The sequence below is a fragment of the Lepisosteus oculatus genome, chromosome 2 (genome assembly GCF_040954835.1).
Source record: "Lepisosteus oculatus isolate fLepOcu1 chromosome 2, fLepOcu1.hap2, whole genome shotgun sequence".
In the NCBI taxonomy this organism is placed as follows: Eukaryota; Metazoa; Chordata; class Actinopteri; order Semionotiformes; family Lepisosteidae; genus Lepisosteus; species Lepisosteus oculatus.
In genome coordinates, this window is record NC_090697.1 from 21,729,137 (window position 1) to 21,743,704 (window position 14,568).

The following is a 14,568-nucleotide window of genomic DNA, read 5'->3' on the forward strand; positions in this document are numbered from 1 at the left end:
AGGTCAGACCAGGGAAGGATAAAGGAAGGGAAAAAAAAGCATTACTAGATTCTTTCTCCACTGATTCCTGTTTGTTAAATGGCTACACCTTTTGTGCCCAGTACCCCGTAGGATATCTGAGGAGCCTCAGATTAAACTGGCTGAGGTACCAGTTTTACATCTTGCTCAATATCCCTTTTTTCACGATTTTCACTACAAATAAATCTACATTCCCATAAATACTCCCCCTCCGATGTGAACTCTAGAGGTTAAAAAAAAGCCCTCTGTCAGGACAAGACTTAAAAAAGGAAGAGGTGCCTTTCAACAAATCAATTCAAGAAAAGAGAAAAAAGAAAAAAACGAAAAACTGAGACTTTTCTTCATTCGATATTAAATAGGGTAACTGATAAGGTCAGACACTTGATACCTAAAGACATGAGTCCATGAACTCTTGAAGTCAAAGGACTTCTCTGTACTTACACTGCAAAGCAACAGTGTTTTTCAAAACCCACGGACATCACAGAGCTCCACAGAATCTCCTTTACATGCAGTTGAGTAAGAGGGAGGGAGGAGGGGGGAAGCCCAGAGTGAGAAAGCTTCACAGAACAGCCTTGAACTATTTTCCAAAGGAAAGATGAGACCCTCCCAAGGCTGTCATAAAATGTCTTTTTATCCCCCACCCCCACCCCCAAAGGCTCTTCTGAACTTGTATGGAGCCAAGGCGCTGCCAGTGAAATCTGGGCAAAATTGTGTTCCATAGCTTTAGCAGGAAAACACAGCGAACAATACAAATAAAATCTCTAATGCACATGCATCTCTGACCGGTCTGTCAATTAATAGAATACAAAAATGGTCAGAGCCTGGGTTTCTGTGTTAAAGATCAAACACAGCTTTAAAAACAATCGAAGCTCTTCCATTCTCACCGATATTCTTACACCTGCCATAGGCATGCAAGTCTGCGATCTGTTTTAGTTATGTTGAAATAAGTTTCCTTAAAAAGACATTCTAAGCAGTAAGAATTGGTTCATGCTGTGTACCATTTATAAGGTTGAAATGAATATGAATTGTCAAGTTATCAGGTATGTTTGTCTTAAAAAAACTTTTTCTAAGTATACAATTGCTCAAATAATATGGGACTCTTTTATGGGCTCTTTGGAATATGGTTCTAAAATTTATTTAGTTTGTGTCAACTTCTATTTTTTCTGAACAATAATGCTTGCTACTGAGCCGGAACAGCAGTAATTATATGGCAAAATGTCTTACAAGTGGAAACTGAGGAAGCTTGAAAAGGAAAATACTAATAGAGACAGAAAAACGAACGCAGCAAAGGTAATTAATGAACCTGCTTTAATTACCGCTTCTGCTCATTTCGCGATGCGGAATGTGACAATTATGTCATTAAAAGTTTGTAAAGTGGGGAGGGGGGAGGAGGAGACAAATTCAAAGAGGATGAAAGAAGCAAGACAACAGAAGGAAAAAAAAACAACAACAAAGAAATCTCAAAGGAAAAGAAAGCGTATTACTGGTGCACAATGACAGACTAGATTAACATCAAAAGATCAGCAAAACAGAGGACATATTCATTCTAGAGACAGAACCAAGGTGGAGGGAACTTTGATGATGCTAAATTTGGCAAAAGGACAACTTGCTGAATCGGCTAAGGTTCCAGTTTCATGCTTCTGTGTAAGCAATGCTTGACAAGTAGAAGGAGGAAAATTTAGGAAAATGGATCAAAGTATAAATAACCTTTAAAAAAGTTATAATATTCAACACGATGGCTTTCAAAACTAACAGCCTGCAACAAGTGAGCCTCAGAAGAATGAAAATGCAGTCTACTTCATTCTAGCCAACTTGGTTTGTCTAGAAAATTTGCATTGCTTAGCTAATTTTCCTTGTACTAAGTTTCTAATCATCTCTTACATCTATCTGCTCAGACACCTGTAGAGCCTACATGGCCCTGGATATGCAAAATACCTCTTCTAACTTAATTTTACAGCCAACAAAAGTCTTATTCATGTTTTTTTTTTTCTTCTCGGAGCTTGCAAATCCTACATTTATGTATGTAAATAGGGATGATTCTCAAAATATGTTCCTGGTAACAAAGGAAAATGTGTTTGTCTGCACCTACCAGCATATCAACCTTTCTCAGTCTTATTCAAATAACTTTAAGCCAAAGGTCCTAACTAAGGTTTCTGCACAGAAAAACAAGAGCTGTTTTTAAATGCATTAAAAGGGAATTAATTTGGGATGTGTAACCTGGTGTCATTTTCACCAGATATTTGTTAGAAATATAGGCTAAACTTTTTTTTCCCCACAATGCAAGAATGGTTATTACCCATATTTTCTCTTTCTCCATTCATCCATCAGATGAGACAAAGAGTTTAAAAATGTATATGATGCATCAAGATGCAGTGAGACTGCAGATTTGTGAAAAAGGTGCTTATGAGCAGGATGTGGACTAAATAACAATAATACATGTAAAAGTGAGTAATATTTATATATTTTTATACAACAAATGTCTGATGCATGGTGTTTTAGCTAGTATAGTGCATTTTTACATTTTTTTCGCTACTCAAATGTCAAAATGAAATGTATTTAGAATGAAAATGAATCTAAAATAAAAAGAACTGAACTGAAGCTTGAGACATTTGCTTAAAATAATGTACACAGTATGTGTCCTATAGATTTAAAATAAATTAGGGGTAAGGATTATTGCACTACTTAAAGAAAAGCCTTTTCAAAACAATCTAGTAAAGAAATATAAAGTACTAGCAGGCAGAAGGATTTATTTTTAAAAGGAGAAAGATTCTGAAGGTTTAAGCTGCAGAAGATGTATCTGTAACACATTCATAGTTTGCATTCTGCTACACAACATAAGTTCTACTTCTTTCTTCCTTGCTGCCCTGAGTAAATCTGTAAATACTTGGAGTATTTTACTATCAGAAAACTAGGGCTGTGATTTTACATGATCATTACAGACGTCATTAGTAAGAGAAACAACAGGTCTTTGTTCTTTGGCTCTTGGATTAATCTTTATATATGGGTCTGATAAAAAGTCAAATAAATGAAAAGGAATTTGAGATACAATAAAATGTATATTTAAGTAAATTATCCCTCATCTAATTAAGGTCAAAATGTGACAAGTGAACTTTCTTTTATTCTTGATAATTCAAGCATATACAGTTTTAAAACAAAAGTTACAACAGTTAAAGTGATATCCAATGTGATCTGATTTAAAACAAAAATGTTTTATCATTTTAAGTAATTCAGAGGGATAAAGAAAACAGAGAATTTAAAGTAGGTCTCATATACAGTAAATGAATGGATAATATGGACTTCTTTTCGGCAAAAAATCACAGTACTTCTGCATGAAAAACCAGATAAGGTCCTACCTCAAAGTCATTTGCTTTGTTGTAGTGCATGTTCAGGGCCCGATACAGCTCACAGTCCCTGCTGACATGCAGTTCCTCTGAGCCTGTGACGCCATCGTTGATAGCCTGCCTGGCAAATTTCTCCATCTGAATGTAGTAGAACTCTCGAAAGTTGCTGAACCACTTGATGAGCTGGGAAGTGATGCACCTGTTGAACTATTTAGAAAGAATCAAACCGTTAACACTCACTGGAGAAAAAAAAAAGATTGGCAAGCTTCAGCAAAGTAAATGAAAGCACACAGTACAAACACAAAACGTAAGTGAGGATTAAAGCGTGTTATGTGGGATACAAGCCTCATACATTTGGAAATTAAATTACAAGGGAGCCCCTGTTGCTTATTGTACTCAAAGGGCCAGTTACTTGTACAGTTTCAGCCTTTCTCAGAAGCCAGGTTTTGGATAATATTGGTTTTATTAATTTTAGTTTAAAAGCGTACATTTTATCTTCAGAGCCTTGTCACATTAAAATAAGCCCTTCCCCAAGCAGTGGATTTGTCCAATTCTGCCTAAATATTTTCATGTGTTAAATATGAATATCTGCCTCCTGTATACAGTATATATCAGGTCTTGGATGACACACAAGGTCAGGCTTCCAAATACTGCTGTGTTTGTGTCTGCACCATCCTGTGCTTGGTGTTGTCACACTCATATTACCAGTGATTCAAACCTAACATTAATGTCATGATTCTATTATATTTGCAGACTTTCCATTTTGTCGGTAATGTTAATCCAGGTTTAGGTTCTTACATTATTACTGAGCTTTAAGTATTTTTTTAATTACTAAGGGTTTAAGATAGACTCAGCACCCCACTTAGTTTGGGGAAGATATGTGGAGTACAGACCAAGGGCTGAAGTTAACATGTACAGTAACTGCAGTTACATCACGTTCTTTTGTCAAACACTTCATTGTGAATATCTTCGCAATTCAAGTTAGTCTTAAAAGGGACTGTGGTCAATTACAGTTCATCAGTTATTTTTTTGGAAAATACAACAGTAAGGGCACTCAGATGCGTGGTTTTAAAATATTTCCAAAGCAGTTTGCATTCCTGCTTCAGGTTTGGTGACCACTATCTGTAGCTTATGTACTTGCTTCTTCTATGGCGGCAAAGTTATTGCTCACCCGGCATGGGCATGCTTGCCAGCTTTGTGCTCTTTGACCCTGTCAAGAGACTTCTGTGACAGCAGCATGTGCTATAGCCTTCAGCAGAAAGGACTAGTGAGTACTCATAGGACAGCTGAGTTACATTTAGCCTAGCTAAAACCAATAAATCCAAAAGGCTTTATGTTGGCTGGTCTGACGTACAACCTCCTGTCTTTTGTAATTGCGGGTATTCATCAACCACCACCACCGCCCCCCCCCCTTCCCACCCCCTTTGCCAGGAAAAAAAAGAGGGGTGTGCATTAATCAAAAATCAACAGCAAGCACTTATCTAGGACTGGTCATGAGAACATACAGGCCCCAGTTAAGATGACAGCTAGAGTGAATGTGGAGAGAAGGGGGAGACTGAAGGGGGGGGGTGTCTGTTGGGGGGGGGGGGGGGGGTGTAATTACCATGTAGAAAGTTGTTTCAATGCTAGCAAATTTAAGATAATGAAGTGAATGAAAATTCATGGCAGGGAACCTAAGTAGCAAGGAAACAGAAGCTGGGAGGGCTGGTGCTTTTCCCAACAGGCCAGCCTGTATCATAATTGCTGTGCAGTTGCAAGAGTTCTTACAGATAATTGACCAGAAAATGATTAAGTCATCATCAAACCGCTCCTGCCTGGAAGAGTTCAAACATGTACTTAACCTATCCAAGAATTATATATTCACTCTGTGTGTCTGCTCTGTCTGTATTCAGCCTTGCGGGGAACCTGATTAAAAAAAAAAAGACAACTGAAGGACCCCAGTTATCTGATCTCCTGGTTGCCGATTTCAATAGAACTTAAACCCATTACGATCTGCTGAACTTGGAGTTCTTTCCGTTTTATCTCAGCAGCAAAATACACTGTCCAAATTTCCAGACACTGAGATAAGGACCACAGGCCCCCATGACGGCTTACTGTTCCTTTTTAATTCTTTTAGAATAAGAAACAAAACATTACAAAATGATAGGAGGCTGTGCACTGGGGAATGAAAATTGCTTTGACATGGAGATTAGGCTCCTGCATTGTTACAAGACATTGTCTCATATGAACAAGGCTAGGAGAGGGGAAAAAAAGAGGGAGGGGGGTATTTTCTTTTCTAGAATGGCCCATGGATGACATAATGGAGACTACAAAAAAAGTAAGTCCGCATGACATTGTTTGGCAGGAGGGCATAAAGGGAGATTTAAAGTGTATTGTTGCAGAATAGAAATACCAGAGATGCAATGTACAAAAGACCAGAGTTGCTGGAACGTGACAACTCAGCAATTAAGGATCATGTCATCTGCTTGTCAAACAAACATACCACCCCCCAACACCTACACCCTCTGCCTCCATCCCTATCCCAAGTCATTTGAGAAAGAAATAAATGATAATTCTTTTAAGAATGAGAAGACTTTTGCTTGATGAAGCAGAGGTGACCTGCAACGTCATCTGCTTAAAGCTGTAAGGTACCCTGGATTACATAATACAAGGAGATTTCTAAGAAACAGAAGGTATTAAAATTCATAAAGACCTTTAATAGTAACCATATGGATATGTGTAAGCTATTGCTCTCCAATGTTATGTCTTGTGGACTGGACCAAGGTTAGCTTTTAAGCTATAAATCAAATTTGAGTATAAAATTCCAGTCCCTTTATGTTCTTCGTGTGTCAGCTCAGATTTATACAGTACATACTTTGAACATAAAAATATACAAATATAACACTGGAAGTATTACTTCATATTTCCTCCAAAACTAATTCAAAGCATAGCAGACAATATCCACTTATAATAATTAAAACAAAATACCTGTATTTTGCACAACATTAACAATCCATGCACAACATCTGTGGTGTGCTAATATATGTTTACAAAAAAAGAAAAAAAACTAATTGCTACAATAAAGGGCCTGTGTTTCCACAGCTTAAGAGTCCCTGACTTTGATTAATGCTTCCCACGGGATACCTCCGTCCTGATATTTGCTAAGGAAACTTCCTAAATATTCAATGAGCACGGTCAAAAGATGCATAAAACAAATCAATTTGACACCTTAATCTAGGCAGGCAGCAGTTGACTCAAAGGGAGGAGAGGCTGAGAAACATCATTTCACACAGTCATGCTCAAAAGCCTGTGAAAGGCTGTTCTTCAGCTCCATGTCGACAATAAGGCTATTAAATGGGTTATTCTCAGAATCACCAGGGAGCACCCCTAAATCAGTTTTTTTTAAAAACTCTACTAGGAACAAAATTTAGCTTCCTGAATTCAATGTTCTGTTGTCTTCTATCAACTACATAAAATTGCCAATCTCCATGGTCATAGCCCATGTACATTTCTCTTAACAGTGCCCCTTAACCTGTGTATCAAAGAAACATTAGTGAAACATAAGAAAAAAGTGTAAATAGATGTTAATATGCATACTTAAATATGTTTAGTATTATTGTGAGGGGGGACAATTTCTAAGTTATATTTAAGGGGAAACCAACTTTGTGGCTACAGCTTCACTATCCTGTTAGCATGGCTTTAAAACACAGCATGAAATTTGTCAAATTACTTTTTCAAATTCAACTATAAACTCAGAGAAAACACTGCAGTTAGGTCAGTAATTATAAGATGTTGTTAAAAATAGGTAGAATAAATTTGAGGACAGCAAAAATTTAACAATAACGGACAAAATGACAAGGGATGCCGTATACTCTCAATGTGAAACACTGAGGCCTAAAGAGTTTCATTAGACTGCAACATAATGCCATAAAGATGGCATGTCTGAAACTATAGAGGATGGTAGTCAGGAATAATATTAAAACATTATTTTTTTTCATTTAAAAGATGGCAAAACTATGTTTAAGGTCATTTACAGAAAAAGATTTATGCCCATTTACTGGAAGTATGAAATATCCTTAATATCAAACTTCTTTATGCCCAGAGTTCACTATAGCAAATGGTGCCTAACTCCTGATGACTGCTGCTGTTTAAAAGAAAAAAAAAATTATGGGCAGCTTCTAATTTTTATTTTGTAGGAGACAAAGTAAAGGGTACACATATATACAATACAGCATCACACACTACTTTGTTTCCCGCCCTGACCTCCAAGCATCAGCAGCTGGTGCTGCCTCCTGGGTCGAAATAAACATTCTGACCCCATCACTGAGAGCTGTTCTCCTCATCCACCCTTGACCTTTCACACAACCCTCTCCCTTGCCAGTTCCCACTGAATGCATTTACACACGTCAGGCTTTTTCACAAGAACTGTCCCCCAAATTATTCCAAAATGGGCACAAATGAGTCAAAAACCAAGTCCTTAATACAGATTTCAGAGAGCAGGCCAAACACATTGATGTTGCAACAGATGGTGAAACATACTTGCTATACCTTACGCTATGGCACAAACGTACACATTTCAGATACAAAAGCAAGGTGGTGCTGACTCTGAGGTACATAAAAACTGAATACATGTAAATGATCTTTTAATCCCCTTCAATATTTTAAGAAAGCTTTTGATGTCTTTCTAAACTGTCACTGTGCCAGACAACTGTAGCCTGAATGTAGGTAATAAAAGAGAAAAAATGAAATTTAACTTTTTGTTGTAGTAGCTGTTTGAATAGATGGCCTATTCTGGCTTCCTGTGGTAATTCTAAGAGGGGGGAATGTTAATCTCTTCATGAGTATTGGCTGACTCTACACAATCTGCACTACAAAACATCACTTTGCAAACATTACTCAAAGTACAATTCACCCTTTTCTACAATAAACTGCTACTTCTGATGCTCATTGATATATGGAGATTGCCATAAGCAGAAATAAACATACTGACTAGGAATATGGATCAACATTTAAATGACATTGAAATTCACAAAGGAGAGTAGTTTAGTAGTGATGATTGACTTCTGCTATGAAGTTTTAAATCCACTGTATGCAGGAGTTGAATAACCCTATTACCTTGTTTCAATCTCAGGATGTACTGAAACCGAAAAAACCTCCCTTCACTCATTTGAAAAAGTACTTTTCAGTGGTTTGCTTTGCATAGTAATAGACAAGTCTTTTGAGCTGGAATGAGTTACTGTCTTATAGAAATATTTTAAACCCAATAATAAAAAAACAGCATGAGATAATGACAGTATCATAGGTTAATTATCTCTAATTTTCATAGACTTATATAGAAGACTATTTCAGAAAAGCCACAATCATAGCTAAATCAGAAAATGCAGAAGAAAAATAAAATTTCTACACACATTTCATTTTAAATATAATACTAGCCATGTAAAAATATATCATTGCCCCTAAATTAATTTCCAATTAGACTTGAAAAGGTCATTGACAACTTAATGGCTATTTGCAGTCTATAAAAATATGATTGTTAGGTCAAAAAGCATCAACTCTTACCATATTAATTAGGACGTATTCACATGTTAAGTAATTGTCAAATAAACCCATTTCCCACACTCGTGAATGATCTATTCAGATCTAGTTAGCATTACGTATTCAATACATGCCATATAGCAGGCATTCCCATAGCTATTCAGCTCTAATTAGTCATTTATGCTTAATCCTGTACATGCCTAGTAGTAGTCCATCAAATACAAGCTTACTATTGTTTTATTGTTTAAGAATAGGCAGAGAAATAAATAAGGTAAACAGTTGACCTTAATTAAAACTAGGATTTGGGATGTTAGGAACGCTAACAGACAAACTGTCAAAAAATCATTACAAAGTAATGAACTACTTGGTTGAGATATTTAACAGATGGATAGTCAGTTTTCTCTCATGTGAGAAATATGTTAACAGAAAATGATATTGTTTATATACTTTTGTAACAAAAACATTTTTTTTATCTGAAAGTCATGAACAAATTGCACAGACATTCTTCTCTTTACATTTTACTAAAACAAAAGCCTGGTATTAAGGCTAGAGTTTAAAACAAAATGAAGTGCTAATCTCTTCATGACTACCTACTGACAATCTGCACTTCAAAACACTATTTTGCAACTGTTATCACAGAATAACAAAACTCAGCTTTTTCTAGAAAAAGATATTCCCCTTAAAGATGTAATAACACTCACTAAACCACCAAATATTTCAAGAAGTTAATTGTTTTCAAATGAAAATAAGTGGTGCTGACAGCTGTGTAACTTTGATACTGCTAGTTGCTAACTTCAGTGTTATCGAAGCCTAGCCTTCTGCAGGAGTGCAGGTACAATTAGCCACATGGTGCTGAATTACTACCACTCCAACAGACCCCAATGACAAAAGTCAGGAGGATGTGGTCTCTGCTGAGAAAGGGAGGGGGTGTGGGGGGGGGCAGCTGGAAGCGGACAGCCTTCATCTCCTCATTTGAATAATGCGCCCTGAATCTGTCACATTATTTATCCTCCTTATGCTCAGTGTACGCTGCATCGACAACAAATTAAGTTGTAAATAAGAGACAATCAGCACCATTGTTTGTTGTTTTTTTTTTGTTGTTTGTTACGCCCCTTCTTCTGCCTCTCTAAACCCAAAGCAGCAGCAGGAGTTTAAGAAATAAAAAAAACAACAACAGAAAGGCACTAATAAGACAATGTATTATATGCGTCACTGTAAGCAATGCGGTATAGAATCCATGGGACAATGAAGTGAGGGACATTTTCTCATCAGGGATGGTACATCAAAGAAAGCACACATGAAAGTCTCAAAACTATGCTTGTCCTTACAGTCTTCACTTATTAAACTCAAGAACACTGTAATTGTATTAAACAAAATTATATACAGTATAATCAGCTTACCTTTACATCGGAGAAGAACATTTTCAGCATGTTGGAACTAGGGTATCTGGTATAAAAGAACATCAGCTTCGCCTTTTTTAAGTGATTGGGTGAAAGTCCTTCCTGAATTTGGGATAGTCGTGTCAAGGAAAAGTCATCAAATTTCATTATGAATTTCAATAACTGAGGGAATTAAAAATTCCACACTTTTGTGCTACATGTCAGGAGGTTAATTAACATTTTAACTTTCCCTCTTTTCTTGAGAAAGCTAAATAAAAATAACAGCCTGAACCTAGGCACAATTACCATTTTTGTCTGACTTTTCTGTTGCAAAAATCTACAATAGGAAAAGTACAAAAACAAGAGCAGCATTTTACATAATGCACTCTTATTTCACAGTCAAAATAACCAACCCCCCCCCCAAAGGAAAGAAAAAAATATTTGCATGTCACTGACAAAGAAAGCAGTTAACACTACATACATAGGAGCTTGAGATCGTTACAAGATATGTCAAGCCAAAATATATCTTAAGGTTATTTTTCTGGTAATGAAAAGGTCTTCTGGGGGACCTAAATCGATATATGTGGGTTTGCTGATCAATAAATGCCTACTTACCCTAATAAAGGCCCTATTTATCAGGAAACAGCATTACCCTCTAGATTTGTAAACAGAAGCTACTGAAGGGAGTCCCAGGAGAAAGTGAGGCTAACCGTAGCAATCTAGCCATTCCAATTATCCTACAGCTTCTTGGCACTCTTTTGTGTACTGTGAGTTAGGACGGGTTTGGCCACATCTGTGCCGCAGACTGGCCGTGCCATTTCCTCAGCAAATTAACGGCTTTATAATTTATCAGAAATGAAGATGCATGTGGAGAAAAATCAATGTGGCCCCACAAGGTCAATTAAGAGGGTTCCTCACAGAAGCTACTCCCGGGGTTGCTACTTCTTCAAAAGGCACATGGAAGAAAACAGCAAAGAGATTAAATAAAGCAATGAGATAAAATAGGTCCTCACATTGCTCAACTGGAGGCTCAACCTTCTTTAGCTGACCATCATACAAAAAAGCTTTAATTTCATATAAAGGTCAATACTAGATACACTCAGGTGCTCAGGGCAGAGGCACAGTACAGAGAAATAGGTTACTTTAGTCCACAAGTTTCTAAAAAAAGCTAAATATAAAATAACCCGTTGCTTCATCAGAAACCTGCAAATAGAACTCATGACATTTGGATTTCACTTTCAGAAGGAGGGATATTTTGTGCTCCTTTACATACTGTAGCAACACTTAGAGAATTACACACAATTTAAGTAAAAAACGGAACACTTTGGGGCTTTAAACACTTAAAATAGATTTCACAAAGAAACATGGTTTCTAGGTTGAAATAAGATTCAAGTGTTCTGAAACTGTGAAATCTGACTGAATAACATTTGATGAAACACTGAGAAATCTCTCATGAAAAAAATCTGAATCAATATTGCTTTTAAATTCTTAACCTTAAGTTCAAACAAACAGGAAATAATAAAAATTGTTTTTCTTATTTTTCTTTTTATTTCTCTGGGCTAATGTTCTTAGTAGAAAGGGAGGAAAACATAGTTTTTTTAGTTAGCAAACTCTGAAGCAACTTGATTGAACTAGCTCTTTGTGTTTCAGAAGCTTAATGATTGCATAGATGATAACTCATGATTGACATGCTTCTTGTGCCAAGTGAGGAGAGTTGAAAGAACCCTCAGTGACCTCCATTAGACTGATAGGGAAGACTAAAAGAGCATTACACTCTCCAATGCCATCTGTCATAACGCATAAGTGAAATAACAGCACCGAGAGAAAAAGCAAACCATCCTCTTTTGCCGAGAAAGAACTTTTGAAGGAGCCAAAAACTTGCATTGACAAATTAGAAAATTTTAAATGTACAGAAACACCTTATGCTTACTAGTAACAAGATTTTGAAGTTTATTACACATACACCATGGACTACGAATGCAAAAATGGAGTGGGGTTATTTAAAATAATCTAGTGAGCTTCTTAATGAAATTAATTATATTGAGAAGCTCTTTTCAAATTACACTACAGATCTGTAAACATGTCATATTGGTGATCTCAATTAAGAGGTAAATCTGTTTAAAAGCTTAGCAGTGACCACTGTCCTCACTTCACACAATTCAGAGTTCCATTAATTGTAGTTTGGTTTTTCAGACATTTCTATATCTCCCCTAGGACCCCCCTTCTCATCAAGAATGTCTTATGAACCCTGCTGCACATGTTTCAAAGGAAAATTTAAAATAACAATTGATTCGAAAAAAACTAACCATGGGTAAGAACATTTTGAAGATTGATGAGGAATACTAAATTTTCAAGTTAACGAAGAGATTTAAAGATTTAATTTCAAGCAGTCTTAAGTTAAATATACTAAATGTATAATGTGTAACGGAACTAATACTTTTTTGCTTAATAATCAGAGAGTAATAGAAAACTGTAAAAGATTATACAATACGTAACTAAAATTAACAGGTAAAATCTCAGAACATGTTCCACTCTTCATTACCTGCCCTCAAATAACCACAGATAATTGCTAAACAGTGCTAAGCCTGCTTTATGGGGTACAATGAAAGATGTATTTTTAAACAGTCTCATATGCAATTCTGCAATTTCCCTCACAGGATCAATAAAGTAATGTATCTATCTATATAAATTGTACAATATTTCCTTTAAAAAGGCTAACTTTGGTTTTCTAACAACAAAAATAAGATATAGTAAAGACAGTGAATAAGCAGATGTTTTCTTTTTACCTATTAATTGCTCATACCCAAAAGCAACCTTTCTTCCAAGAAAGCTCTGGCTGTTTCCAGGTGACTTGCACATGCACAATGACTCATGACAGAATAGATCTGGTAAACATACAGCTGCGGCGAACACAAGCTAAGCCCTATTCAAGGCCGGGAAAGAAAATAAGCACAAATAAATATTAAGGAGTTTAAAAAAAGGAAAGTGAAGGCAAACATGCCATGTACCAGTAGCTCTTGGCTTGTCTAATAGCTCTCCGTGTCTGAAGACAGATGACATTGAATTCTGTGTGTCACGTAAAAGAGACAATAACTGCTGAAACTTGAACCAGCTGCCAGGTGTATGAAAGAAAAAAAAACAAAAAGAAGATGATAAATCCATAAATTAATGAAAGACATCTGCTCAGGAACATAAAAGATTAGAGGAACAGTGCACTGCAGCTGAACCTTAAGTAGTGTTCAAACAACCTGCAAATCGTAATGTTGGATGTTTACAAGGTATAATATGGATGATCACATCACTTGAGACATGGGTACAAGTATGTTCCCACTTTAAAAAAAAGAAAAGGAAAGGATATTAGGATAATATTTTGGAAAGACTGACGGCTGTAATAATGAAACTATCTAATACCAACTGGAACAATTTGCAATCACAAGTACTAGTCTACGCCTAGTGATGCGTCAGAATCCTCATCTGCTTTTGTATCATCATTTCTAATTTGCTCATGGACCTTTTTTAAATATCAGTGTCAGAAATGAACAAAGCATAAAAGTTTGATTTCATTTTTTTAAGGATGTTTCTGAAGTGTACTGGGTACTGTAGTGGTGCATCAACATATAAGAAATGAATCTTAAAACGGCCCAAAATACAAAATGAAAAGAATAAGCAAGAAAATATATATATTGCAGAAAACTCTCTAGAGACATTTGGTAGTTCACATGGACGTTTTGCAAGTGGCTGCAAACAAAGAACACTCATCCTTTAGATAGTCTCTCCTCCACACTGAAGATCAGTGTATTTCTTTTGTACATCTGAAAACATAGCACAACCTCTAATCTATGGGAAATGCAAAGCGACTTCACCTGCTCAGATGTCTTAGTGCTGCACAACGCCATAGCTGTGCTTCGACTTTCTGTATGCAAATGTTTTGGGGACTGAACAAGGCTATTTTTCTTGAGATGCAAAGAGGCCGCGTGACAAGGAAGATCATACTGCTCAGGGACAAAGACAATTGGCTGTCTGTTTCTTCAGCTATTTGAATAAAACTTAATATTTGATTAAACAGCTTCATTTGCAAATATCTAGAATGTATCTGAAGCTCAAGCATTAACTCACTCTGCAGGTGCAGTTTCTTAGCATATTAAAAATAATCTTGTAGCATTAACTCCTATATTTCGGGTTAAAAGAAAAAAGAACCCTCAATTCTATAAATATTTTTTTTGAAACAAGTAGCATGCACAACCATGTACTTCTGGTAAAATTTGAAAAAGGCACTGCGTGAGCTCATATTAATAAATACTAGAAATACTGCAAAG

At 36.3% G+C, this 14,568-nt stretch overlaps 1 protein-coding gene across 3 annotated transcripts in view; it reads right to left on the reverse strand.

The window, feature by feature from the left end:
• prox1a (prospero homeobox 1a) overlaps window positions 1-14,568 on the reverse strand; it is a 45,468-nt gene that overhangs the window by 23,108 nt on the left and 7,792 nt on the right. For all 3 annotated transcript variants that reach the window (XM_069198606.1, XM_069198617.1, XM_069198613.1), the window contains exons 3-4: window positions 10,274-10,379; window positions 3,372-3,566 (exon numbers count right to left, since the gene is read on the reverse strand). In XM_069198606.1, the coding sequence (XP_069054707.1) occupies window positions 3,372-3,566; window positions 10,274-10,379 (301 nt within the window). The remainder of the gene's footprint in view (window positions 1-3,371; window positions 3,567-10,273; window positions 10,380-14,568) is intronic.